This window comes from Marmota flaviventris, chromosome 10, assembly GCF_047511675.1.
Source record: "Marmota flaviventris isolate mMarFla1 chromosome 10, mMarFla1.hap1, whole genome shotgun sequence".
NCBI lineage: Eukaryota > Metazoa > Chordata > Mammalia > Rodentia > Sciuridae > Marmota > Marmota flaviventris.
The window spans coordinates 3,990,254-4,018,103 of NC_092507.1; the positions used below are offsets into that span (position 1 = coordinate 3,990,254).

At 52.7% G+C, this 27,850-nt stretch overlaps 2 protein-coding genes and 1 long non-coding RNA gene across 4 annotated transcripts; 1 reads left to right on the forward strand and 2 right to left on the reverse strand.

The window, feature by feature from the left end:
• Positions 1–258: 258 nt before the first annotated feature.
• On the reverse strand, positions 259–11,106 carry Klhl21 (kelch like family member 21). The gene is made up of 4 exons (XM_027947460.2): positions 9,940–11,106; positions 7,691–8,096; positions 4,132–4,204; positions 259–3,060 (listed from the first exon to the last, which is right to left on the reverse strand). Exons 1-4 carry the CDS (start codon positions 10,958–10,960, stop codon positions 2,767–2,769), a joined length of 1,794 nt encoding a protein of 597 aa, XP_027803261.1. The 5' UTR covers positions 10,961–11,106; the 3' UTR covers positions 259–2,766.
• Positions 11,107–14,255: 3,149 nt separating this feature from the next.
• LOC139707204 (uncharacterized) lies at positions 14,256–19,445 on the reverse strand. Its single transcript, XR_011708726.1, has 3 exons — positions 18,096–19,445; positions 16,620–16,695; positions 14,256–15,927 (listed from the first exon to the last, which is right to left on the reverse strand). It is a non-coding gene; the product is annotated as an uncharacterized lncRNA (long non-coding RNA).
• A 484-nt stretch (positions 19,446–19,929) lies between these two features.
• Phf13 (PHD finger protein 13) lies at positions 19,930–27,460 on the forward strand. Of its 2 annotated transcripts, XR_011708727.1 has the most exons (5): positions 20,037–20,164; positions 21,761–21,862; positions 23,432–23,966; positions 24,581–25,393; positions 26,871–27,460. XR_011708727.1 is itself a non-coding variant. In XM_027947642.2 (4 exons), exons 1-4 carry the CDS (start codon positions 20,126–20,128, stop codon positions 24,805–24,807), a joined length of 903 nt encoding a protein of 300 aa, XP_027803443.1. In that variant the 5' UTR covers positions 19,930–20,125; the 3' UTR covers positions 24,808–27,460. The 2 variants fall into 2 exon arrangements, 1 of the variants encoding a protein (XP_027803443.1); XM_027947642.2 differs by having other exon boundaries at positions 19,930–20,164; positions 24,581–27,460.
• The last annotated feature ends 390 nt before the right edge of the window (positions 27,461–27,850 follow it).

The following is a 27,850-nucleotide window of genomic DNA, read 5'->3' on the forward strand; positions in this document are numbered from 1 at the left end:
CTGAAGAGGTTTGGAACGGGAGGTGGCCAGTCCTGGAGATCAGAGATGCAGCCACCCCTGCCCCCTGCATCCGGGCCCCTTCCTTTCTTTGGCTTGATCTCCTGTGAACTGAAGTGGGAAGGACCGGGAAAGCTCTGTAAAGGGCGGTTAACCCTCAGACCCCTGGCACTGGGACTCTCCCCTCTGCTCCTGTTCTGTGCACTGCTGGCTTCAGGCCAAAGGTCCCCCAGAGCAGGATAAAGGCGATGACACACCAGACATAGGAAATAGTTTTATTTCAAAAAGTATCGAAGGCATCCTAAAACCTTAGACAGGTTTCTCAACATTCATAAGCCTAGAGAACAGACAAAAATAAATAGCAAATTGTTCCCACCCCTGGGGCAGGACTGGAAGGAGGGTGTTCCTTACTGTGAGTCTCTGAGTCATATAAATATAGAATATGTTCTGGATCAGCATTAAATACTAGTCACTTTAGTTTTTATAACTTAATGTCTTATAGACAGAAAAGTTCTATACATGTAACACATGGGGACAGCCCCATAGCCAGGTGTCCCAGCCTCTGTCCCAAAGTCTGTGTAGAGACCTCTGGTGGGGACCACCCAGCCCAGAACCGTGACAAAGGGAAAGCAGGAACAGAGGGTCTGGTGCTGGACCCCAGCTGGGTCCACGGGTGGGAGGGGCCTGCTCCTCTTCACCACTCTTGGTCTTTCTCAACCCACACTCCTGATGGTGGACACCTGGGTATCTCTGGACCAGGCAGGAGAGGGACACAGACCAAGCCCCCTCTCTCCTGCACAGGCGCCCCCAGACAATGGGGGTAAGCCAGCCACCATGAAGCAGCAGTGAGCAGGAGTCCAGAGCTCTTCCTTGAAGGCTCCATCCCAGAAGATGACTTGCGACAGGAGTGGCCGTGTCTCCAGGCAGAGTGGACTGGGCACACTCTGGCACTGAGTACATACTCGGGGCCTTCTCTGCTGACAGACAAGCCACCTCACATGGGAAGGACAACCCCTGGGCCCCTCAGCAGCCTCAGGGAAGCCAGGCGAGGGCCACGGGGAGACAGCTCTAGAGCGGAGGAGGGGGGAGCTCAGTGAGGGGGTTACTTGGCGGGGGAAGAGGAGGCCAAGGCACGAAGCCAGCATAGAGCTTCAGGGTGTGCTGTCTGCCTGGCAAGTGCTCAGTAATGACTGGTGGTGGCTTCCCATGGTCAGGAAGAGCTCTGAGCTGCGGCCACTCCAGCCAGGGGGATTCCAGAACACAGCTTTCTAACCCAACATGAGGGCACCTGCAGCAGTGACACCGTACAAGGGAACAGGCAGGCCAGGCCAGACAGGGACTTCCCAGAAGCCCTGCCACCTGGCCAGCAAATGGTCTTCGGTACCACTCGCTAAGAGATGGTGCCAAGGCTGTTCCTGGCAGGAGCCTGCTGCACAGCCAGGCCACCAGGGAAAGGCAGCCCTGGAGCCTTGCTTCCCTCCACCTCCTGAGGCAGAGTCTTGATCCCCTTCCTACAAAGGGAGGGGAGTGACAGACCCAAGCACAGGCCACGGGGGCTACCTGAAGGGGCTCAATCCCCCAGTCCTTGGAAACATATCACTTCCAACAGAAAAACGGGGCCTTCCCAAGATGTGGTTTTCCCAGGAGCTCCTCAGGGGTCCAGGCGGCCCCCATTCCTGCAGAAGCTCTGGCCAAAAAATCCAAACAAAACTGACCAGGGACTGGGTCCACGGCTCAGTGGCAGAATACTTGCCTAGCATGCAAAGCCCTGATCTCAACACTGCAACCCCCACCCCAAAACAAACCTGACCTTGTCTCTAGAATACCCGCCTCCCACTGCTTTTAACGGTCAAACTGCATTTCAAACTTGGAACCAACTGCCGAGGCCACGGTACCCAGGGCTTCCTTAGAAGCAAAAGGACCACTGACTCAGGGCGAGCTAGGGCTTTGCAGCTGTCCATTCGGCCAGTGTCAGCAACAGAGGCCCCGGGCCTCCCAGCAAGGAGCTACAACCTAGAATTGGGGGCTTCAGTCCACTTCTCCAGTCTCCCCTCCGCCAGCCAGGACAAAGCCCTGGAGGAGGACACACAGGCCACTGGAGCAGGGACACCCGGCGTCTGTCCCACTGTATCCTTGGGAACAGCTCAGTGTGCTGCTCTGGACCCCTCTGGGCTCCTACTCTGACTCAGTCCCCAGACCCTGTCTCACCTGGAGGTAGCCCACCTCCACTCTGGTGTGAGATCCCAGTAGGGGCGAGGAGCAGACCCCCTCTATCTGGGGAGCTGGCCCACTGGGACACCCAGCACTAGTCAGAGTGTGGGACCCGACTACAACCATCGTCTCCTGGTTTCTGATGCTACAGGCCCAGATAGGGCCTGCAGGAAGGCAGGGGCCATTCCCAGACCCTCACAGGAAGCCCCCTGGCCCTGTGCTCCCAGGGTGGGAGAAGCGGTGCAGGGAGTGTGTGTGTGCCGCACGGGTGAGTCGGAAGCCACGGGGTAGGGATGACCTCTGGGAGCCACAGGTGTGCCAGCAGGGTTCTTCCTGGACCATGGGAGGGGCATTCATGACGGGCCTTGGCCCCAGCAGCCGTGACTTGGGTTCCCAGTGCACAGAAATCCTCCAGGCAATGGATCCTGGCTTCAGTCAGTGCTCAAGAGTCCGTGCTCTGCCTGGTGAGACCACCCTGACTTAGGCACAAAGGAGGGGCTGCTACCCCTGCGAGGTGCTGGGTTCCCTGCACCAAGGCCCTCCCGGGCCAGGCCAGGGCTAGTGCAGTTCTTCAGGGTTCCGCAGTGGCCGAAATCGGCCCGCATCCATGTCATTGCTGCCACTGTCCAGGTCAAAGCCGCGCCCACCCAAAGGTGTCTGGGGCATGAATTGGCGGAAGATGCTGACGCTGCCATGCCAGAAGGTGGGCTCCGGGAGCCGCCCCACCACACTCCACGCCCGAGCCTCTGGGTCATATGCTTCCACCACGTCGGAGAGCTCAAATGTGTTGTCATATCCCCCGGACACGTACAGCTTCCCTCCCAGGACAGCCAGGCTGCCCCCTACATGCACCTGTGGGCCAAGGGGGATGGGGTGAGTGGAAGCTGGCAGCCAGGGCAGGGAAGACCCTCTACTTCATGCTCCCCTCTGCCAGGAAGGTATCTGGGGACCTGGGGAGATCAGCAGTGCCCCACCAGCCCCTCACCAGGGGTCGCCTGGGCACTTCCTAGACGCAGTTCCAGGAGCTGTCCTCGGCCAACTTCCCAGGAAACGCGGTTGGGACAGACCAATGCCCTTCCACACCTCAACTAGGAAATAGGGCTCCCAGGGTCACATGCAGTGCCCAGGCCTGGCAGGTGGTCCTCTCCACAGTGGCCGGGGCAGCTGCCACAGCACCGCCTCCTGTGTACAGGTCGCAGGAGGACTTCCTTGCGCTCTCTTCATCTCGGCAACAGAACCTCTAGGGCCGGCCCTTCTCTTCTTCCCATCTCTAAGACAGGGAAACTGGCTCATGTGGCTCATAGTGGCAGATCTGGGACTTGACCCAAAGCCTGGACAATGCCACTGAGCCTTCCCAGCACCAGAGTCTTAGTGCTTCTCTTCCTAACGAGTAGAGAAAGAAGAGACGCCTCGACCAGGAGTGGCAGCAGTCTGGGTGTCCCAATCAGAGCGCACAGCAGTTGTCCAATTAATGTGATCCTAAGGTCAGCGCCTCAAGAACCAGCTGAGGGAGGCTCGGCCTCCAGAAGCCTCCTGTCTGACCTCACCCTGCTCTAGCAGAGGTGCTGGCGCCCCATAAACACACCAAGCACTCCCTGCCCTGGGGCTTGTGCACCTGCTGTCCCTCTAAGGTGACCCTGTTTCCCTCCCTCACTTCCTTCTGCTCTCTGGCTCAGAGCAGGTACTCAGCAAGTCTAAAGGACCAACTCAGTAAACGGTGGCCCTGGGATTTTATCTAACACCGGTCTCGGTGAGCCTCAAGTGCAAAACAGGACGACACCAAGCTTCTCTGAACTGAGATGGTTCCCAGAGAGGGCAGAGCCCCACCCACACGGCTGCTCCCCAAGACTCATCACAGTGACACGCGGGTTGCAGACCCAGGACAGGCCTGTGCTCACAATGCTGGCACAGCTTCAGAGTTACCTGATTCATAGATGGGATCTTGTCCCACTCGTTCTTTACTGGGTTGTACACGTCCACCTCGGCAGAGTCATCCCTGTGGAGGGAAGGAGGGGGCAGACAGCTGGTCAGAGCAAGGAGGATGCTCCTAGGGTAGCAAGGGACAGAGTCCACAAGGCTCCTCTACTGAATTTTGTTCCCCATCCCACTCCTAGTACTGGAGATGGAACTGAGGGTGCTCTACCACTGAGCCACATCCCCAACCCTTTTTATGACCATCTTGAGATAGTCTCACTAAGTTGCCTCCAACTCGCCATCCTCCTACCTCAGCCTTCTCTTTTGCTGAAGTTACAGGCTATGTGCCACCTACCCAGCTGTGACTTGGAGGTTTTTTTTTTTTTTGGGGGGGGGTGGTGGGTGTACTGAGGATTAAACTCAGGGGCACTCAACCACGGAGCCACATCCCAGCCCAATTTTGTATTTTATTTAGAGACAGGATCTCACTGAGTAGCTTAGGGCCTTGCTTTTGCTGAGTCTATCTTTGAACTCGTGATCCTCCTGCCTCAGCCTCACGTGCTGCTGGCGTGTACCATTGTGCCTGGACAACTTGGGAGTTTTTGATGCCATATGGCAGCTCTCTCAGTGGGAGACCCCATCCCCACTGTCTTAGAGAGTGATTTCAGGCTCCAAGGCTAGAACCCAGTCTTGCTCCCTAAACCCAGGGATTACACCCTGGGATACCTGCAGCCCTTTGGTGAGTCCTACCAGCCAGCAGAAAGCAGCTGCTACTCCCTTGTGACAGTCCTGGTAGATTCCTTCAGATCTTTCTTTTTTAAAAATATTTTATTAGTTGTTGATGGACCTTTATTTATTTATACGCGGTGCTGAGAACTGAACCCAGTGCCTCACGCATGCCAGGCAGGCGCTCCACCACTGAGCCACCATCCCAGCCCCTCTTTCAGATCTTGAAGTTCCTTCCCACCCTGGGCTTCCCAACCACCCCACCCTGCCTCAGTCTCCTCACCCTCCCAATTCTGATCCGAGCCCCGCTTTTGGGAAGGTCTTCGCTGGCTGACTAGGCCAGACCAGGCCTCTTCTGAGTCCTGGACTGGCCTCTGCCCTCAGCATCACTGTGAGCCTGAGCCTGTCATTCACGGCTGACTAAATCCTTGGTGCCCAGGCGGACCAATACAGTCATGGGGATGAGGGCATCAACACCCTTCCTCCCTGTTTGATACCCCTACAACAGAAGGTGTGAAAGCACGGCCTTGGACAGCAGCAGTAAGGATTCATAACAGAGGTCAGGGGCTGGGGCTGGGCTCAGCGGGAGAGCGCTGGCCTCGCATGCACGAGGCCCCGGGGTTCCATCCTCAGCACCACATAAAAATAAATAAATAAAATAAAGATACTGTACCCATCTACAACTAAAAAAATATTAAACAGACAACAACAACAACAACAACAAAAAAAAAAAAAAAACAAAGGCCGGGGGTCAGCAAAAAGGCCAGACAGCAAATATTTTAGATGCTCTCTGTATCAAGCTGTCACTGTCATGCAAAACCAGTCACAGAGGTTCTGAAACAGAAGGGCTGGCTGTGCTTCAGTTAAACTCTACAGGACAGAAACTTGAACTTCATACGGGTTTTCATGTCTGCAAAGCAGGACACTTGTGTTGAGCCCTACCCCCCCTACCCAACCATTTCAAAATGGGAACCCACTCAAGTTTGTGGGCCCTAGGACGATGGTCATTAAATATGGGGACCTGCTCAGCTGTCCCCACCCCTCACCCCCTTTTCCAGCAGAGACACAGGACCTGCAGACAGAAGGGGCTGGACTAGACGGGGCTCCCTGGCTCTTGCACTGCACCCTAACCAAGCAGCCACCTTTTACAGGACCGCTGCAGGACAGGAGCCACAGGGCAGAACCCCCTCCCCTGGTCACAGAGGAGGGAGGAGGAGCCACAGCCTCTACACAACACGGGCTGTCTCCGTGGGGATGGCAAGTGGCCCATAGGCACTACCCAGAGATAAGTGGCATTTTGGGCAAGGGGTTATATGGTCCTCGAAGAGCCCAAGTATATGAGCAGGGTGTTAGTGGGTGGGAGGAACAGGGCGCAGTCCCTGGGCCCCAGGTCCTTCTCTTTCTCCTTCCACAGCCTCTACTCAGGCCCAGGCCAGCTCCCAAGCCTCCTGGCAGGCCACCCCCCTGTTCCGCACCCTGGGGTCGGGGCTGAGGACTGCCTCCTCCCACATGCCCCCAGCCTGAGTAAGAGCTGGCAGAGGCCACGCCCTCCCTGTTGCCACAGGAGTGGCCCAGCAAGGGGAAGGGGAAAGCGGGTGGGTCTCAGGAGAGAGCAGCACTTGGGTACTTCCAGTTCTAGGACCACAGGACAGAGAGGACATTCTCAAAGGCACTTGGCCTAGAACCACTGCCGAGGGGCTGAAGGGAAGTTTCTGGCATTCTGAGAGTTGTATTTATAGCCATCCCCACCCCCTCTTTGAAGACACTTCCAAGATGCCGGGGAGGGAGGAGGGTCAGGCAGTTTTATAACAGGACCAGACCTGGCTGAGATTCCAGGGCTTTCTCAGAGTAGGCCTTTGGCATATGTCGACGCAGGCCCCTGAGCACTGTATGACCAGCAATGGACACCTTTCCCCCTCTGTTGCTCACCTTGAGCGAGAGTCTCCTGTTTCCAGGGTGAAGCAGACAGAGGCCAGTGCTGTTCAGGCCTTGGGCATTTACCCCCTGTTCAAAGTCCCAGGGGGAAAGGGGGCAAAGGGGACTGTCATTCATGCTCCCTCCTTCCTTCCTGGTCCCACAGTTTCAGGTAGGCTCTAGGCCAGGAAAGGGAGCAGCAAATGCAGGAACGTACCCCATGTGTGCGTGCACACACACAGTACTGTGCGCATGCAGGGAGGCCACTCAGCGGCCAGGAGGGCCATCTGGCGTAACCAGTGGACAGAGCTGGTGATTTCGCTCACATGTGCTAGACTAGCAGATGCCCAGTGACCCACTGGCTGCCTGTCTCTGCTCTGAGCTGCCAGGGCTGCAGCTCTTTTTCTAAAAGAACCCAACTCACCACCCATTAAGAAAACCAGAGCTGGGTGCAGTGGTGCACGCCTGATTCCTAGCAGCTCGGGAGGCTGAGGCAGGAGGATTGCGGGTTCAAAGCTAGCCTCAGCAAAAAAACGAGGCACTAAGTAACTCTGTGAGACCCTGTCTCTAAATAAAATACAAAACTGGGCTGGGGATGTGTCTCAGTGGTCGAGGGCCCCTAAGTTCAATCCCCAGTACCAAAAAGAAAAGAAAACCAGGCCAGGCATGGTGGCATACACCTGTAATCCCAGCAACTTGGGAAACTGAGGCAGGAGGATCGCAAGTTCAAGGCCAGCCTCAGTAACTTAATAAGACCCTAACTAACTTAGTGAGACCCTGTCTCAAAAAATTGTTAAGAAAGATCTGGGGATGCAGCTCAGAGGGAGAGTGCTTGCCTAGCACGCTCAGTCCCTAGTAGCGTGTAGTGCATGTGCACACACACGCACACACGCCAGACACACAGGGCATCAGGCATGTGGGGACTCACCTGACGAAGTACATGAGTCCATTCAGAGTCACAGTCTTAGGCGCAAAGGACCAGGGTGGAAGCTGACCACAGTCCACCAGTGACCACAGGTCGGTGTCTGGATGGTAGCACTGCATCACCATAGTCTCCTTGCCCGCCAGGGAGCCGATGGCGTAGAGACGGCCACGGCAGGCCGTAGTGGAGCAGTTGTCCATGGGGTAGGTCATGGGCTGCAGGGCCTCCCAGGAGTCAGTGGTGTGGTCATAGCGCTCCGTGCTATCTGCAGCCACCACGTACAGCAGCCCATCCAGCACAGAGGAGCTGTGGTACTCCCGGGCCTTCAGCATGGGTGCTACCTCGGTCCACTCATTCACACTGGAGTTGTACCTCCACACACAGTCGTAGAGCCGTGAGCCATCCGAACCGCCTGCCAGGATGCACAATGGGCAGATGGTCAGCTCACTTGGGGCGAGTCACCTACCTGTGCCTTCCTGAACTACCAGGGCCTCTCCCTGGAGAGGAATTAACCTCATTGGCCTTCACCTGAGAAATGCAAGTGGCCAAAGGTCAGAAGCTCTGGGCTTTGGTGGGGACCACTGTCATAGTGCACACCTAAGCCCTGGGGCACTCTGCTGAATATGCAGGCAGCCTCTGTCAGGATCCCCGACAGAATCACCCAACACCAACAGGTTATCTGGTTCCTTCTCCTGGGTGGCCACAAAGCATAGAGCTTGTTCACCAAATTCTACCCTTCCTGGGCACTCTCTAACCAGGGCTCTGCCAGAACAAGGTGAGAGGAAACCCAGGCTGTGAGCCAGAGACCTAACCAAAGATCATGCTATCAGGGTGCGTCAGGGTTCTGGTGTTGGGGCAGGTTACAGGGATGGGTTTCATTTGAAAAACTCATCAATCTGTACAAGTATGATGTATGCTCTTCTAAGGAATTCTGGGGACTGTCTCCCCTGGCCTCGGAGGCCGGTGCCACAGGCAGGACAGGATTAGAGACACCTTCTGTCTCACAGCCCTGAGCTTTGGAAGGGAGAAGACATTCTTGTAAAGCTCCATCTGGGCCTGTACCTTCCTCCCAGGTGCTGTGGCGAAGGCAGCTGAAACCAGCTTCCTGGCCCCCAGGAAATTCCCAACTGCCAGGCCAGCTGAATGGAATGACCCAGCCACCTGCCTGAAACCCAAAGGATTAGCTGCTCAGCTGTGACATTTGTGGAAGGGCATGCAGAAGCTGGGGCAAGTCTGGCCAGTTCTTGGAGGGAGTTCTCTGCTCAAAGCCACATGTCAGACTTCAGAGGGGATGGAGATGGGTGGCAGTTGGGGACATGGTCCCCAAACAAAAAAGGGCCAACCTCAAATTGGAAAGAGGGCTATATTCTGACAAATATCAACAGAGGGTCGGCTGGCTGCCAGACAGCGGGCCAGGAAGCGTGGTCAGACCCCAGGACATCCCTGGGCTGGGGCATGGCTCAGAGTAAATTCTCTCCTGAACGTGCCAGGCTGGGGCACAGCCACTGTGATAAACCAGCCGGAGCCTCCCTGCCTGATAACAGCGCCAGAGGCCTGCCCTAGTCATTTCTTTCCTTATATAGCAGTCACAGGCCGCCCCTGCTTGCCCCACAGAAAGGGGTAGACTCCCTCCTGTTTGAAAAGGGATTCATCCTTAATAAAAAACGTGGTAAAAGCCCAGGACTGGGTCAGGCTGGGGTCCGCCCACCATGACTCGGCAGTGTTTTGGGGTTTGAGCCAAGTAACTGGAAGAAAACCGAACACGTGATGGTGTTTACAGTGGCAGGCCAGCTCAGCCTAAACACCATGTGACCCACAGCCCCGTGGCTAGGTGCAAGTCCCAAGAAACCTTGTCACTGGGGATAAAGCCAAGGAGTCAGGGGGCCCTGGTGGCCCAGCAGGGCAGAAATGTCCTGGCTGGGGAGAACGGGCGCCTCACCAGGAGTTAGCCTCCTGCGTGTCCCCACATTCCTTGCAGAGAAAAAGAAAGCATTCATTGTGTGAGTGAATGGCCGTCTCTTCAAACAGGAGGGAGGCACCTCCCGGGCCAGGCAGGCCCTACCGCACCAGGAACTGGGCCCACAAGCAGCTACTTGTCTCTGCTCACGTAAGGCGCACTTTTAGGTTGAAAGTAATTGGAGAAACGCAGTTGTCCAGGCTCTGGCTTGGACTCAGGTGGGCCCTCGAGTCCAAGTTCTGCGGCTGTCTCCTGGAAAGGTGGTGGGCTTCCCCTGGGCAGCCCCCAGCGCACTCACCCGTCACATAGATGTCATTGCCCAGAGCCACGATGCTATAGCCCCCGCCCAGGTGGTCGGGGAACTCGGCCAAGTAGCGCCACTGGCCCGTCTGTGGGTTATAGCAGTCAACCGTGACCAGTTCGTCGCAATCCTGGTCACAGCCGCCCACAAGCACGAGGATCTCAGCAAGGCCGGTAGAGGGGCGCGGGCGCATGCGGGGACAGGGCCCGCGGTCGTGGCGGTCGTAGCGCGCCGCCTGGAAGTCGCGCGCCTCGCGTAGTAGGCGCAGGCAGGGTGGGCAGCGCGCCACCAGCGGCTCAGCCTCGACGTGCGCCAGCAGGTAGAAGCGGCGCACGAAGGGCAGGCGAACTGCCTCCAGCAGCTGTGGCCAGTGCGCGGCGCGGCGTGGTGGGTCCGCGCGCACCCAGCGCAGAGCCAGCTGGTAGGCCGCCTCCTCCTTGGGCACGCAAAGCCCGTCGTCGCGCAGGTAGCGCAGCAGGCGCGCCAGAGGCAACCGCTCCAGCTGCTCAGCACCCAGCTCGCCCACGTGGCGCAGGATGAAGCGCTGTGCCGCGCTCGCCAGCCCCGCGCAGCTGAAGGCCTCCGCGAAGTCCTGCATGTCCAGGCAGTTGGCCAGGTCGAGCTGCTGCTGCAGGAAGGTGCCGCACGCCTCCTTCACGGCCGGGAACTGCAGCAGGTCCGCGGCGCGCAGCAGCGGCTCGGCGTTGTCGCCGCTCACCGCCACGCGGCCCGTGTAGCTGAAGTCCAGCAGCAGCTGCAGCATGTCGGGTGGCACGCCGTGCAGGCGCACCCGTTCTGCGCGGCTCTCGCGCAGCTGCCCAGCGAACATGGCGCGGAAGTAGGGGCTGGCGGCCGCCAGCACGGCGCGGTGCGCTGGGAAGTCGCGCCCGCCCGCCGCCTCCAGGGTCACGTCCAGGAACTTGCGCTCTGCGCGGAGCTGGCTCAGGCCGCGCAGCAGGCTCAGGGCGTGTGCGGGGTCCGAGAAAGGGAGCACGGCCAGGGGCGCCGGCCGCTCCATGGCACCTTCACCTCGGGACTCTGGGATGCCGCGGCCGGGGCCTGCGGAGGGACGCGACGCGCTGGGCACCGCCGCTATAAGTACAGCCGGGCGCGGTGGCCTTAGTAGGCGGGGCTTGGGGGCGGGACGCCGATTGCAACGCCCAGTTAACCCCTCCGGGTTCGGTACGCCTCCCGTCAGCAGACGGCTTGCGGCGCGGGCTTGCCACCTCCGCGCCGCGCCCGCCCCCGGCCCTCCAGGCTGAGTCACCGCCGCCCGCGCCCGCTCCCTCTCTCCGCCCTTCCGGGGCTTCCTGCAGCCTCCCGCCGGCGCCGTGCGGGGATCGGCGGGCGGCAAGTGCTGGCCTCCTGCGGCGGCCTTGCGCGCGCGGGGGTTGCTGACCTCAGGGTCCTGCCCACCACCCACCCTGGCTGCGGAGCAAAATCCCGGAGGCGAGCTCGGCGCCCGGATTTGCGGCCACCCCTCTGGCGCCCATTCGTAACTGCGCTTCCCGCGGGTCCCCGGGAGGCTTCGTTCCCAAGCCTTTTGTTGTTTTGTTTTCCTGAGTTCCAGTAGTTCTTAGGATCGCTAGTTAACTCCATCAAAGGGCAGATTTAAAACGATAGGATTTATACAACTCAGGACCAAGCACCAGCAAGCCTAAGGGTTTTAGGTGGCTTTTTTTTCTTGGCGCATTTGTAAATGACCCGGGGCCAGATTTCAGGAATGTGCTCCACCGAGTTCCTGCCAGTTTCAAACCCTGCAACGCAGCCCTTAACTGTAGGCAGCCGGGAGGAGTAGCTTTATTTTCCCCGTAGACTCTAGGCTCCAGAGTCGCCCTCCCAAGGGAGGGCCTCCTCAGCGAGGACGCCCTAGGGGTCCAGAGACAGATCAAGGTCAGATGAGGGAAGTGCCTTAAACACCGCCTCATGGTCACCTGAGCGGTGGTGGGCAATGATGGGGAAAGGGATCTCCCTTATTTTAGTCACTTCCACAAATACAGTACCGCTTTGAACGGTAACCTAAAGGGGGGGGGGATGACCCCTCCCTTGGAAACCTTTTCTTTAGTTTAAGGTATGCATGCCTGGTTTCAAGAGGACCCTATTCAACCTCCAGTTCTACGTTTTGGAGAGGAAATTTTGGATTTTTGTAGTTTACCAGCCCCCAGCCCCGCTTGGTGGGCCTTAATGAACACATTCCTGCTGAAGGCAGCTGCGGCCCCCTTGAGCCCCAGGGCAGGCCAGGCACCCTGGAGCCATCTGTCAATCCTAATTGCCTGCTGGGTCAGCACAGCCTCTTCGTGAGGAGACTGTATTCCATCTCTGAAATGAGACCCTTAGGGTTTCTCTTCTATTCCGGAACCTCTGTCACTTTGCCCTAAGAATGCTTCTGGGTCTAAATTTCAGGTCAGGTCTGGAAGCTGAGGCTTAAGTGAAAAACTATTCAGGTGCCCTGGCAGCTGCCTGTTGCCCATAGAAGGACTGTTCACATAACTGTTGAGGGCAGCGCAGCATTCCTGGGCCCAGGAGCCCAGCCAATAGCTAACTTGCACAGAATTTGTGACAGTTTCCAGCAGCCAGGAAGTGGGATGTTTGAAGGGAAAAGAACAACAGTCCCTCTGGGTCAGCTCTTCCACCTTGCATAAGTCTAGTGATTAAATCAGTGACGTGTGGTTGAGAATTGTTACAGTTCCTTTTGTTTGTTTGTTTTTACATTCCTAAACCTGAAGTTTTATTCAAACATTTGGTTATACAGTTTTGAAGACGAATGATGTAGATATTTATTGAAATGGAAAGATGTTCGTGCTATAGTGTCTGTGAAAAACATGAGATTACTTGTGGTACGATCCAATTTGCTATTTGTGTTCTTTTAAAAAATATATATTTTTTTAGTTGTAGGTGAACACAATACCTTTATTTTATTTGTTCATTTTTATGTTGTGCCAAAGATTGAACCCAGTGCCTCATAAGTGCTAGGCAAGAACTCTACCACGGAGCCACAACCCCAGCCCATGTATGTGTTCTTGTACTAATGAAAAAATTGTAAAGGTAATTTTTTCTCAAGGTAGGTAGGTTTGTTATATTCTTGCTTGGCTGCAATTTGTCTTTCTATACTAAATATACATTACCTGTGTATTAAAGAATACATGTTCATTTGTATACAACCAGAGAAATGAAAAGTTGTATTCCAAAAAATAAAGAAAAATAAATAAAATAAAGCTGCAATTAAAAAAAAAGAATACAAGTTCAAAATAAAATTAAAAATTCAGGGATGGGGCAGGGTGTAGTGGTGCACACCTGTAATTCCAGCTACTTGGGAAGGGTCAGTTTGAGGCCAGCCTGGGCAAATTAGAAGGATCCTCTCTCAAAGTAAAATATAAAGGGCTGGGGGTGCAGCTGAGTGGTAAAGCCTTTTCCTATAATGTGCCAAGATTTGGGTTCAATCTCCAGTGGGGGTGGGGGGGGATGGGATGAGGGAAGAATTTGAGGATTTAAACCATGTTCAGTTTATCACTGAGCCATATCCTTTTTTTTTTTTTTTTTAAAGACAGGGTCTTGCTAAGTTGCTAAATTGCTTGGAGCCTCACTGTTGCTGAGGCTGGCCTCCTGTCTCAGTCTTGGAATTGCTGGGATTGCAGGCGTGTGCCACTGTGCCTGGCTAAAGAATCAGTTCTTGAGGAAGAAAAAGCATATTTCTTGATTTCCAGGATCTGACACCTAACAGGCAAATGCTTGAAACCATGTATGTATGGAAGTCAGTAAAGGCACGTGGTTAGAATAGAAAGGCACAGATTTAGACCTATCAGCTGTGTTTGGAATTCTGAATAGCCTACCAACCCAGGCATGCTATTTAATTCCTCTTTTTCCTGTCAGTTCCATGAGTTCAAAATGAGAATGTGAGAAATTTATTCATTATAGTGTGACAATACCACCAATATATTCAAGCTGTATAAATTATAGAGAAATTTATAAGCAAACTGTATTTATTAAAGTGATTTAAATTCCTGTGAGATCATATAACAGTTTCATGTGGTGCAAATTCTATTGTTTGTGAGGAAGATTTTAAACTGCCAAATAAGCAGTAGTTTGTGGGCAATGCCTTTGTTTATAGATTAAACTTTAATCATGAAAATTCTACAAGTTCACATCTTTTTTTTAACTTTTTTTAAATTTTATTTTATTTTTATTTTTTTTTAGAGAGAGAGAGAGAATTTTAATATATATTGTTTAGTTTTTTTTTTTTTCCCCCAGCGGACACAACATCTTTGTTTGTATGTGGTGCTGAGGATGGAACCCGGGCCGCATGCATGCCAGGCGAGCGCGCTACCGCTTGAGCCACATCCCCAGCCCAGTTCACATCTTCTAAAATCATGAAAATGTTCTTTGGGTAACTTGTTTATAGGAATGTATAACTTAACATGTGATTCAACAAAAATGGTACTATTTAATTAAACATTTAAACTGTTTAATTTTGGTGTTTGAATTTCAGTTTAGACAAATAGGAAAAGGAGTGACTAAGATCATTTTAAAAGCTATTACCTTTTTCAGGGCTGGGGTTGTGGTTCAGCGGTAGAGCGTTTGCCTAACATTTGCTAGGCCCTGGGTTTGATCCTCAGCAGGACATGAAAATAAATAAATAAATAAGATAAAGGTATTGTGTCCAACTATAACTAAAAAAATAAATATTAAAAAAAGCTATTACCTTTTTACTTTTTGGCATTTCTTAAAATTTATTTTTTCTAGCTGGGTCTGGTGGTACACCCCTTTAATCCCAGTGACTCAGAAGACTGAAGCAGGAGGATCACAAGTTCAAGGCTAGCCACAGTAACTTAATGAGACCCTAAACAACTTAGTAAGACCCTGTCTCAAAATAAAAAATAATAAGGGCTGGGGATGTTGCTTATTGGAAGAGTGACCCTGGGTTCAATTCCTACTGGGGGAGAAAATATATATATATATACACACACACACATACATACATACATACACACACACAAACACACATATGTGTATATATTCCTTTTTTTGTTCCCTATTTTACATAAGTGTATTTAAGCACCCCAACATAGAACTTGAAGTGGGCAGGAAGGTTAGGGATGTGACTTTGTGGTAGGACCTGATTTTTTTTAAATATTTTTTTTAGTTGTAGATGGACATAATATATTTATTTTTATTTGTTGTTATTTTATGTGGTGCTGGAGATCAAACCCAGGGTCTCATGCATGCGAGGCAAGCATTCTACTATGAGCCACAACCCCAGCCCAGGACCTGATTTTGATCCCCAGCACGAAAGAAAAAGAGGAAAGTTTCCAGGATTTATTTTCTCCATAAGAGTCATTTATCCCTTCTCAGGACAGATGTGCCTCATGTATTAACAGCAGACACTGGAAAAAGTAATCAAACTGTTCTACCCTGCTACACCACCACCTGTGAAAGAGGTTGAGCTTCTCTAGTGGCACAGTGTGTGTGGGGGTGTGGGGGATTACATTGTTGTTTTGTGTGCTGGCTGTTGTCTTTCTCATTGTGAAAGGGAGAGCCAGATGAAGTCTTGCTGTGCAGGCAGGTAACTCTGGTCTCATTCATCCCCAGGGAGCACCCAAATCTGAACCAAAGACCCAGAACACAGGTGCTGGCTACATTTGGGTGTAGACCTCCCAGAGCTTGAACCCTGGCTGGCAAGCCACCGGGCCCGAGTCTCCAGGAGCACTGAGTCTTCTTAGCATGCTAGAAGTGGGGGCAGCCAAATGGAAGGATTTGTCTTTCTCTCTGCCTCTAGTGGAGTTGGAAGTTGACCTTCCTGTCCCTATCGCCATTTAAAAAAAAAAAATTTCTGTAGGAACACTCAGGAATATATAAGCCAGCATTTGGAGTCAGAAACCATTGTGGGGGCTGGGGATGTGGCTCAAGCAGTAGTGCGCTCCTCTGGCATGCGTGCGGCCCGGGTTCAATCCTCAGCACCACATACAAAAATGATGTGTCTGCCGAAAACTAAAAAATAAATATTAAAAAATTCTCTCTCTCTTTAAAAAAAAAGAAAAGAAAGAAAGAAACCATTGTGCCTTTTCTCCTATTACAAACCCTGAAATTTTTTTTGATTCTGGGTCTCCTTAAAGTGTGGCTTATAATAATGCTCTTAATCTTTTTCTTTAAGGAATGTCATAGTAATCTCTTAATTCATTGCATTTATATATGTAAATGAGATACTCTAAGACTTTAATCTGCACTTGCTGTAATCCTTATATTCTACCAGTAGGAACCATAACAAGAAATTCAATTGATGGGGCTGGGGTTGTGGCTCAGTGCTTGCCTAGCATGTGTGAGGCCCTAGGTTCAATCCTCAGCACCACATAAATTGATTAAAAAGAAGGTTTTGTGTCTGACTACAACAAAAAAATAAATATATTTTTTAAAGAAATTCAATTGATTTCTCTGTTCATAGCAGTTTACATTCCTCTGTGAAAACCTGACAATACAAAGTCTAGAAATTGACAAAATCATTCACACACATATTGGTCCAGTTGTCAAGGCAGTAAAAGTTGAAGACAGTATGATTTTGAGGAAGTTTCACTTTTTTCTCATTTTTTGAAAATGGAAGTGAGTAAAGGCAGCTTAGAAATTGAGTACTAAGGGCAGGAAAAACCCATGAATATGCCAGGATAGGCTGGTGCAGGGGAGCTCACCTGTCATCCTAGCCCCTTGGGAGGCTGAGGCAGGAGAATCACACGTTTGAGGCTGGTCTTGGCAATACAGGAGGCCCTGTTTCAAGACAGAAAATAAAAGGTGCTGGGGATGTGGTACAGTGGTAGATTGCCTCTGGGTTCAACCCCCCACTGATGGGGGCCAGAGGATATACCATTTATCTGAACAAAAAAACTAACATCAGAAAATTGTTCTGGGAAAAATACTCAAGTACACAGTTAAAAAGGGAAGCAGAAAGCATTCCTCAATGTTCCCCCAAATGAATGTAGTGTAGCTAGTGAGATTTAGGAAGGTGAAGCTATATTTGGTAACTCAATTAAAATAACTACATTCTCAAGTTACTAACTGGGAACCCAGGGTATTGTGAGTATTTTTAACTTGTCACAACCTGTGCTAATGTTGGCTTTCCCCCCCTCCTCTTTTCTAAGCAACTTCAATCATCTGAGAATTAGCATTCTGCAGCAGGTTTTTTTTTGTGTGTGTATTTTAACAGAAAACAAAGAATCATAGATTCCAAGGATCTGACTACTGGGGCTAATGCTCTTGAATTACTCAAGGAATTCTAGATTCGCCCCCTGGAGCCCAGGAGTAGTACAGTACACCTGAAAAAAAAAGGAGATACAGCACAAACCCAGGCCTGTCACACTCTATAGAGCCCTGCATTCTATCTATCACTTTGTTACCCCACAAATACTTATTCACTGTTGAAGTTGGGTCAATTACTGCTGCTATAGTCCTCTCTTCTTCTTCTTTTTTTTTTTTTGTCTTCTAAAAGGCTAAATTTCTAAGGGAAATTGAAGGGGAGACCAACAACAATAACAAAACCCTTCTCTACTAATGGAGTGGCAGGAAGACAGACTAGTAAAGAACAGCACTCGGTACTGGCACCAAGAATCACTGTTGCGGGCTGGGGATGTGGCTCAAGCAGTAGCGCGCTCGCTCGCCTGGCATGCGTGCAGCCCGGGTTCAATCCTCAGCACCACATACAAACAAAGATGTTGTGTCCGCCGAAAACTAAAAAATGAATATTAAAAAAATTCTCTCTCTCTCTTAAAAAAAAAGAATCACTGCTGCCAGGCGCATTGGGTCAGGGCCTGGAATCTGCTACTCAAGAGTAATCCTAGGCCGGGGCTGGTGGCATACACCTGTAATCCCAGTGGCTCAGGAGGCTGAGGCAGGAGGATTATAAATTCAAAGCCAGCCTCAGCAAAAAGCAAGGCGCTAAGCAACTCAGTGAGACCCTGTCTCTAAATAAAATACAAAAAAGTGCTGGGGTTGTGGCTCAGTGGTTGAGTGTCCTTGAATTTAATCCCTGGTACCAAAAAAAAAAAAAAAAAAGGAATACAGATGTAGCTTGGAACTAGAGTGCAAAGTGCTTGCCTACTGTATGCTAGCATGTACTGGGTACTGCAAACAACAATAATTACTGTTTACCAAGGACCAAATTCAAGAAATACCTATTGCATTAAAGTGTTGAGTAGGAGGGGTTATCACTTGGATCTGGGGTTTTCCTTCCTTGTGGCAACCCAGGGGGTCCTCTATAGAGCCCTGCATTCTATCTTCAGGTTTTTTTAAGGTGCTGGGGATTGAATCCAGGCACCCCAGCATGACAGGTAGAAGCTCTACTACCTTGCCACATCCCAGATGGTTTCTTGACCTGTGTTGTATAAGACATAATGCTTATTATGTGTAATATTTACCACAGGGAATAAATCAGGTATAACAAAACAAAAAAATAATTCTCATGTTTCATTTGGATTTCACTGTAATAATTATTTTTCTTGGTGTATCTTTTAAGCTACCAAAAGGATAATATCTTCAAAGTCCTTTTTTATTCAGGCAAAACAAGTTGCTCCTGGTGCCTTTGGGCAATACTGGCTAACCTCAGGACATTGGCTTTGGCCATAGAAATCAGATAGCATATTAAGTCTGTGGTCAAATCATCTACATAAGACAACTCTATAAGTTGTTGAGGAGACAGGCTAAGTGCCCAGTCCTCCTTTTCATCTTAGTAATTTATCTGCGTATCATCCTGTAAAGCGCCTCAGTTTATCACCTCTGGGGAGCCCTCCTAAGGGCTGCCATACTGCACAGATAATAAAACAACAACAATAAGAGTAAGCTACCATTTACTGAACCAGGCACTATGCTATAAAATTTATGGCTTAGGAAATTGAGGCTAGACGTATTTCTAAAGCAAGCCCATTCTCTTAATCACCAAATGTTTCCATTAGAATCATTTTAACCACAGAATTAGCAATAGCCATAGGTACAGCACACACGCCCTCTCAAATAATCTCATCTTCCTAGTGCGCTGAGGAGTTCCTTTTCTGATTTGGATTAAAATTTTTATGTCATTCCCTTTTAACAGTTCGTCTTCGAATCTACTAAACATGACGTTAGGGGCTCATCTGCATTTTGTATATAAACACTTTTCCTTTCTACGATCTTTAGTGCTACAGAACGCCAGGCCTGCTCCTGGTCATTTCACCAGGGCAGTCCACGAAGTCAACCTTCAATATCCAAAGTTGTCCAGCACCCCGCGGTCGGTCCCGGACATCGCCCGCTGCTCCGGCAGCCCGGCCAGTGCCGCGAAGGGCAGTGTCCAGCCGGGCCCCGCGCCGGTCCTCCCGGCAGGAACACGAGCCGGGAGGGCGAGGAGGCCGCGGCCCCAGGCAGCGCGAAGGGCAAAGCACAAAGCGCGCCTCGCGAGCCCCCGAGCGCCAGGGACGCGTCCGCGGAGTTCCGCCGGCTCCACTGTGCTAGCCGGCCCCGCAGGAGTCCCGCCCCGCCGTCCTGAATCGGCGGGCTCCACCCGACGGCCGCAGCGGCCCGGCTCGCCCCGCCGCGCCCGGGACCCCCGCCCCCCGGGGCCACCCTGAGTCCTGCGGAGGAAGGGCCGCCCCCCGTCGCCGCCCCTCCCCCACCGGCCCGCGACGCCAGTCCCCGCCCCCGCCCTGCTCCGCCCGCGCATCGGCGGCAGCCGCGCAGCCCCATGGGGCGTGGAGTCCCCCGGCGGCCTCTGCGCGCCGCGGAGTCGCTACACGGACTACGACTCCCACAGTGCCCCGCGCCGCCAGCGACACGCCCCCGCCGCGGCGCCCGGACTACACTTCCCGGCAAGCCTCGCGGCACTCCCGCCCTCCCTCCCGAGACACGAGCCGAACTGGGCGTCAGGTCGGGGAGCCGGTCGGGTTCCCGCTCGCCGCCGCCGCCGCCGCCCCCCGCAGCGCCTCTCCCGCCTCTCCGGCCGCGGAAGCTGCATCGCCCACTCTGCTTGGTCGTGTAGCCGCCAGTCCGTGAGCACCTAGTCCGGGGCACGACACGTCGAGCCCCCCGTCACCTCCTGCCGGGGCGACTCCTCCTGGGGCGACTCCTCCCGGGTCCCCCCTCGCCCTGCGCGGTCGCCGGAGCCCACGGCCGCGAGCGGCCCCACGGCCGCGGCCGGGCCTCTGCACCCCCGCAGCCGCCGCCCCCCACCCGGAACATGGACTCCGACTCCTGCGCCGCCGCCTTCCACCCGGAGGTGAGTGCGGGCTGCGCCCCGATCGCCCCCCGCCTCCTCTCGTCGATCCGGCGCCCCTCGGGGCAGGCGGACCCCCGGGAAGCCGCCCGAGCTGGCCCCCTCCCCCAGCTTTCCCTCGCCGCCCCCGGAGCCCAGCCCCCGCCCCCCGCCTGGGCCCGCGCTGGGTCGTCCCCGGCGGCCCTGCCCCGGACGCCCGCGTTCGCCCCGCACCCCTCCCGGGACGCCGCGCCCACCCCCGCCCCGAGGACGCCCCTCTGGCCTCGCATAGCCTCGGGACCGGCTGCGCCCCCGCCCCTCTCCTCCCGCCCCGGGACGCGGCCGTCGCCGCCCGGGCCCCGCTTCCCGCGGCGGCGGCCCCTCCCCCGCCCCCCCCCCCCCGGTGGGGCTCGGGCCCCTCAGACCGGCTCGGCGCCGCCCGCCCGCCGCCCCCTCCCGGCCGGCCGCGCCCCGCCCCCTGGCCCCGCGCGCGGCCCGCCGGCCCCCGCCCCCCTCCGGTGCTCCGGGGCCGAGTCCCGCGGGGTCCCCCGCCCGGCCCGCCGCCAGCCCGCCCGCGCCGCGGGCCCGCCCCGCCCCGGCGCGGCCGCCCTCGGCCCCTGCGCGTACCCCCGCCTCGGTGCGGGTCCGCCGCCCGCGGTGGGGGAGGGGCGGCGCCGGGCGCCCGCCGGTCCGCGGTCCCCCGGCGCGGGCACCCCCGCCCGCGGGCTCCGCGCCCCCGCCCCCGCCCCGCGGCTGGGCCCCGCACCTTCCGGGCAGGCGCCGGCGGGGTCGCGCGGCCTCGGCCCCTGAGGGCGCGGCGCCCGCACTCGCGTCCCGGCTCGGAGCGCTCGAGCGAGGCCTCCGCCAAGTAAAGTTGTCCCTGAGTTTGCGGTCGCGCCGCGGCCTCGGGCGGGAGGCGGGGGCCGGCGGGGGGCGGCGGCCTGCCCGGAGCTGGAGGGCGCTCAACAAGTGGCTTGTGGGGCGCGCTACCGGGAGGCCGAGGCCAGGGCGCCTCAGCGCTCCCTCCTCTCGAGGAGGGCGTCCCCCGCGTCCCCCGGGGCCCGTGTCCGGGTCCAGCCTTTCGGCGTGCAGCCGGAGCGTACCTGGTTCCCTGTCTGGGTTGCACCCGACCCTGAGGATTGTGGGGGGCTCTTGACTCACAGAAACTTGGTCCTCACCCGCCCTGGCCGGGCAGGGGTCAGCCTGGAGAGCAGGGCCAGATAAGCGTTGGTTTTCCAAGTCCCAGCACTCTAGTTACAGCAGTAGCAGTGGTTTACTTTCAAAATGGAAAACCTGTAGCAAAAAACATAGAGCTCCCGATATGTGCAGGAACCAGAAGATAAGGTCATAAAATGACCCATGAGCACCAAGAGGTCGACTTTCCTGCCACCTTTTATCTCTTAGTCGGATTCTCAGTGTTCTTGGCATAAAATCTTACCATTTTGGCTCTTCTGAAAACTGTTTTATTTCTTAACCTGAACTTACCTCTTCTGTTTTGTAGGCTGTAAATCCAGCAGTGTGTTTGTTAAGTGGTTGACAGTAGAAGCTCAGCTTCCTTGTCTGTCTGCAGTCCCACCTAGAAGCCTTTCTTTCCTTCACACTCCGTTTTCTCCCTAACAGGAGTACTCCCCCAGTTGCAAGAGGCGCAGGACTGTAGAGGACTTCAACAAGTTCTGCACCTTTGTTTTGGCCTATGCTGGATACATCCCTTACCCAAAGGAGGTAAATATGCAGGCATTTGAAGTTTGGCTCCCTGTGCAGTTGCACCCCAGCACTTGGTCCAAGTACATTTGGAAGGGCTTGCTTCTAGTGATCTCAGGCAGTGGTCTGGTAGGAGTTCATTTCTTGGGAGTTTAGACCAGCCAGTGAAGTGATTTTTTTTTTTTTTTTTTTGGGTGGGTGGTACCAGGGATTGAACCCAAGGGTGCTAAACCACTAAGCTACATCCCCAGCCCCCCTCCCTCGCCTCTTTTTTTTAAGTTGTAGATGAACACAATACCTTTGTTTTATGTGGTGCTGAGGATTGAACCCAGTGCTTCCCATGTGCTAAGCAAACGTTCTACCACTCAGCCCCATCCCCAGTCCTTTTAAAAATTTTTATTTTGAGACAGGGTCTCACTAAGTTGCTTAGAGTCTTGCTAAGTTGTTGAGGCTGGCCTTGAACTTGTGATCCTCCTGCCTCAGCTTCCTGAGCTTCTGAGATTACAGGTGTATGCCACCATGCAGAAAAGTCGTTCTTAAAGCTGTGGTAGAAAATACAGACTTGTATAGAAATGATTTAAAACTTTCAAAATTTTTTGGAAATAATGTATTTGGGATCTGTCTGCTCTTAAGAATTTCTTGTCAGTACTTTACAGTGACTGGACACTGGTTTTGGCCCTTAAGGGTGAGAGGTCATTGAGGCAGACAGGGAAATACCTTGCCCTAGGACCCAGGGTCCACACTTGTCTCTCAGGCAGCCTCCTGGTGGCTGTGAACAGCACATAACCAAATCTTCAGAGACTCATCCCCCCCAGATCCTATGTAAATGGAGAAAAGGACAGGATTGTGGGACAGAGCTGCTGTGGTGCTCAAACTTCAGGGGCCTCATTCATATTATATTAAGCTACAAATAAAAGGATCTGGTATTTTCAGGAGGCAAAATCATAGAATTGGTTTATTCTTTCCACTGGCTATATAGGTGGGTTATGTTGCCACTGTTTGCAGATAATATGCTTGAATGATCTGAAGAACTGTAGAGTTTAGTTTGCTGCTTCAGGGTGGTAATTATTTACTTTGATTTTGCAATATTCTAGGATGTCTTCAGTTTCTTTAAGACTGTCAGGAAATTCTCAAAACTAATTTAAATTCACTTAATTTAAAAAATACATCTCTTGGGAGGACAAATGGAAAGAGAGACTTTAAAAAAAAAAAAAAAAGGATATGAGAGTGTGTCTGCAGAAGTCCTTTCCTCAATTTTTAATTTTTCCCCTTGGGGCTGATATGCTAGGCAAGGCCTCTACCACTGAGCCACACCCTCAGCTCTTTCCCTGGGCATTTGAACGTCAGCTCACTCTGGGGCAGGGTCTGAGAGTTCAGCAAGGGAAGACAGTTCTTCCACCAGAGGCTCATGTTAAAGTACTAATCTGGTGTGTGCTGCTGAGAAGCACCAAGGCTGAGGTTGTGCTTGCTCATTGCTGGAGGGCAGGCCCAACCTGGGTGATGGGTGAGCTAGGGAAGCTCTACTGGGGGCTGGCTCTTGTCACTGGGGACTCAGTAACCAGAATTTGTTTCCTTTGCCTGTCTTTTCAGGAGCTCCCTTTGAGGAGCAGCCCCAGCCCTGCCAACAGCACTGCTGGCACCATTGACAGTGATGGCTGGGACACTGGTTTCACTGACATCGCGTCCTCTGTGCCCTTGCCAGTGTCTGACCGCTGCTTCAGCCACCTGCAGCCCACCCTCTTGCAGCGAGCCAAGCCCAGTAACTTCTTGCTGGACAGAAAGAAGACGGACAAGCTGAAGAAGAAGAAGAAGAGAAAGCGCAGGGACAGTGATGTGCCTGTGAAGGAGGGATACAGAGGGGGACTGCTGAAGTTGGAAGCTGCAGATCCATATGTGGAGTCCCCTACAAGTCCTACCCTGCAGGATATCCCTCAGGCTCCCAGCGACCCCTGCTCAGGCTGGGACTCCGACACTCCTTCAAGTGGCTCTTGTGCCACTGTGTCACCCGATCAGGTCAAAGAAATAAAAACTGAGGGCAAACGGACTATTGTCCGGCAAGGAAAGCAGGTGGTGTTCCGAGATGAGGACAGCACCGGCAACGATGAGGACATCATGGTGGATTCAGGTAGTGATCCCAGAAGAGTGGAGACTCGTGGGCTGGTGGACAGAAGAGGGGTTGTTTTCTTCTTCTTCTTCTTTTTTTTTAAGATGTGTTGTGTTAGTAGTAATCTTTTCCAATCAGAGGACCTGGGCCCTTCCTTGCAGTGTGGTTGCAGAGTGCCCACTGTCCTTGGGGGAGAAAGTGCAGGAAGGTGGGCAGAGATGCTTAGCAGTGTTGAAACAGCCCAGGTGCCACAGCAGACCTCAAGATGTAGAAATGGTCACTCCACAACTGAGTGCCCTCCTGATACACTTACTGCACATTCCTGTAGAGAGAATGGCATCGTATGGAAGTTGGGCTTGTTTTGTGGGCTGGGTAGTGGGTTGCAGCCATGTCCAGCTGTTCTGCCTGTCAAACGAGCAGTTCTTCTGGGGGAAAGTGGCTGTCAGAAGGGATCCCAGTGCCTCAGGAGACTGAGGCAGGGGGTCACAAGTTCCAGGATAACCTCAGCAATTTTGACCTTGTTTTAAAATAAAAAATGAAAAGGTCTGAGAACATAGCTCAGAGTTCCCCTGGCTTCAGTTCCCAGTATCACCAAAAAAGTTTTCCCCTCTTAAAATGTGTTTCTTTCCTTCCAGATGATGATTCCTGGGACCTTGTCACCTGCTTCTGCATGAAGCCATTTGCTGGCCGCCCTATGATAGAGTGTAATGAGTGCCACACCTGGATTCACCTGTCCTGTGCGAAAATCCGGAAGTCCAATGTTCCAGAAGTGTTTGTCTGCCAAAAGTGCCGGGACTCCAAGTTTGACATCCGCCGTTCCAACCGTTCCCGAATGGGTTCCCGGAAGCTGTTCCTAGACTGACTGCGCTGGCGAGGAGACTCCAGGCGAGGGACTGGAAGGAATTGGAGCTCTGTGGCCCTCCCTCAGTTGAGCACAGAACTCCCAGCTCTGGTACAGGCAGATCCTGCCATTCAGGTGCCTAAGCAAAAGGACAGGCTGTTCGAGGTAGAAACTGTACATAGCCAGTGAGCGAATAAAATCTTTGTTGGCCAAAGCTGCTGCCAGAGCTGTGTTCTCTGCAGTGGAAGTGGACTAAACACCCAAGTATGGTGGGTTTGGTTCAGCTGAAAGTGAGGGTATGTGGTTGTTGTGAATTTTTGCTATCATTGTTAACAAATTCCCACTGTTGGAACAAGTGCTAGCTGTTATTCCTGCTTCCACTGTTGGGGAGAGGAGATGTTCGGTTTCCCCAGCCTGTAAACGAACAGCCATATGTGTACGTTTCTTCTTGAGTGTCAGTCTCTCACCGTAAGTGTCTGTACAGCAGCCATCCAAGTGTCCCCTTCCCTGTGGCCTGCACTCAATACCTGTTTCCATGGCCCCTGCCAGTCCAGGGAGCTGCTGCTGGCGTCTTCTGATGTCACCAAGAGGAGTTCTGGGGTGTCAGGTGAGCTTGTAATTCTTTGGTTTCCCCTGTTTGTTGAAGGGATTATATGTGGTCACTGCTCTGTGGAAAGGGTTGCTTGGGGGGGTGAGATAGCCCACATTCATAACTCGGTTTCCTGTTTTGCACGATGTGAAAAACCTGTCTTTGCACGATTCAGCCAAAAGTATTGGCCGATTTCTCGCCTGGTGCCCTTCCTTTCTCTCCAGTTGGTGTACAAGGCACCTCAGGTGGCCCAGGCAAGCTGTTTTCAAGCATGGGGAGTGCTTAGGTTTTCTAATCTCTTCCTCTTACTTATTCCAGTAGCAACCTAAAGATTAGGCAATTGCTAGGACATGAATGGTGTTCCTTTAAATGATGGGGTACCGAAAAACAGGAGGTCTCTCTTGTGGGGGATTTAAGTATGCCCTTTGAGACAGGCTGGCCTGCTGGTTCCACCAGGGCAAGGTTAGAAGGACTTGAGTCCTTTTGGTTTGCATTGGTGAGTGAGTGAGTGGTACAGCAACACTGGTCTTTAGAAATATACTATTGAGGGCTGGGGCTATGGCTCAGTTGGTGGAGTGCTTGCCTTGCATGCACAAGGCCCTGGGTTCAATCCCCAGCACCACAAAAAAAAAAAAAGAAAGAAAGAAAGAAAGAAATATACTGTTGAACTGTGATGTGTTCCTCAGATCCCAGCGGGGGTCCTGGACTGGAGAGGCCCCTTTGTAGCCCATATCTGGAGAAACTAAGCCCTGAAGCCCCTGCAGATTGTGCTCAAGGGCAGTATACCTGGTACACTGGTGGTTCTGGGGCTCAAGGAGAGAAGAGGCCTCAGTTTTCTCTGAAATCGACCTTACTCTTCAGTTCAAGTATATGTTCTCAAGAATGTTTTGTAAAGTGGTGGCTGTGTTCTCATTGCATTGTTTCTTGTAAGGCATGAAAAGGGAAGAACACCCAAGTTATATTTATTTGCATATTATTTGAAGCAAGATGGGCCCACAGTCTCCCTGATGGGAGTTTTCCTTCTCTGTGGCACATTTATGCCCAGGCCACCACCAGCCATTCCCCATGTTCACTCACTGAAGCACCAAGGGGTTGAAATGTTATTTGGCTAACCAGAGCCTTTTTTTTTTCCTTTTTTTTTTTTTTTTTTGTGCTGATATCCTTCACACTTGTCCAGTCAACTGTCTTAGTTTTTAAAAGTCCTGTTGCTTATATTAAAGTATGAAAGTAGAGAGAAATAGCTTCTCAAACTCAGTTTACTGTGGAGATCCCAAGGGAGAGTTCTGCTGCAGAGAAATAGCTGGTTGAGAAACCTTGTCCGCAGGCTATTGTCTGACTCTGACTGGGGCAAACATCCAGGACAAGTTGGGGAGGAATTTGCCAAAGATCTGCCCCATGATGATGCCTGTCCCCTATCTTCACCATGAGAATAACCAAAGTTCTAAGGTGTTTTGTTTTTTTTTTTTTTTTTAAACTCACAAGATTTTTTTTTAAGTATTTATTTCTTTTAGTTATTGGCGGACACAACATCTTTGTATGTGGTGCTGAGGATCGAACCCGGGCCGCACGCATGCCAGGCGAGCGCGCTACCGCTTGAGCCACATCCCCAGCCCCAACTCACAAGATTTTTTAAAGTGCATTTAAGAATATGTGTGGTTTTAGACTGGAACTGCCAACCCTGGTGATGGTTAATGTGTGCTAGAAAGTTTGATGCTTCTGGAACGTGTTTGATACTCATCTCAATTTATTTCCTTGATTTTGTTTGTGTTTTAACAAATCTATCTCTGTGGGTGGTGTCTGCAATGGTAGGCACAAACCTTGGTTTTTGGGATAGATTGAGCTGGGCAGCTGCAATCAGCTTCTTTATGCAAATTAGGCATGACCAATCTAGGGGCTCCTGGTTGATCACTAATGAAGTGAGGGGAGGGAAAGGTGTCACCCCCAAAGTAGGCCCCTTATGGGCTTTGGCCAGGCCAGACACTAAACATCGTTTACATGGTTCTGTGTAATTATAAAGTTTATGTGTATAAAGCGAGCTGTTTCTGTGAAACTGTATATTTTGTAAATAAAGATATTGCTACTTTGTGGGTCTGGTCTAGCTTCAGGTGTTTGTTCTGTGCCGAAGGATGCAGTGTTTCTAACTGCCTCCTCATGCCAGAATTACAGGGGGATTCTGGCCCATTAAAGCTGGAGTTGGCATTTTAGCAGTTCGAAAAAAATGCCCACAGCCCTTAATACTCTCCCGCCCCCCACCCCCCCCAACACACACTGGGTATTGAACCTGGCGGTCCTGTGTCACTGAGCCACATCCCCATCCCTTATTAGTTTGAGAACTTGCTAGGTTACTAAATAGCCCACATTGGCGTGGAACTTGTGATCCTCCGGCCTCAGCGGGCGCCACTTTCATCTCCATAGCTTTACTAGTGAATCCTTCAGAGGGGAAGGCATCCCAGCACCCTCGAAAGCTTTCTCGCT

What these genes read in the sequence shown, in the direction of transcription:
- Phf13 (XM_027947642.2), top strand. Translation starts at nt 20,126, where the DNA reads ATGGACTCCGACTCCTGCGCCGCCGCCTTCCACCCGGAG. An exon ending in CCGCCGCCTTCCACCCGGAG is followed by an intron (nt 20,165 to 21,760) that starts GTGAGTGCGGGC and finishes TCTCCCTAACAG; the next exon opens with GAGTACTCCCCCAGTTGCAA. An exon ending in GGACATCATGGTGGATTCAG is followed by an intron (nt 23,967 to 24,580) that starts GTAGTGATCCCA and finishes CTTTCCTTCCAG; the next exon opens with ATGATGATTCCTGGGACCTT.
- Klhl21 (XM_027947460.2), bottom strand. Translation starts at nt 10,960, where the DNA reads ATGGAGCGGCCGGCGCCCCTGGCCGTGCTCCCTTTCTCGGACCCCGCA. An exon ending in CAATGACATCTATGTGACGG is followed by an intron (nt 8,097 to 9,939) that starts GTGAGTGCGCTG and finishes GCATCCTGGCAG; the next exon opens with GCGGTTCGGATGGCTCACGG. An exon ending in GGACTCATGTACTTCGTCAG is followed by an intron (nt 4,205 to 7,690) that starts GTGAGTCCCCAC and finishes TTCCCTCCACAG; the next exon opens with GGATGACTCTGCCGAGGTGG.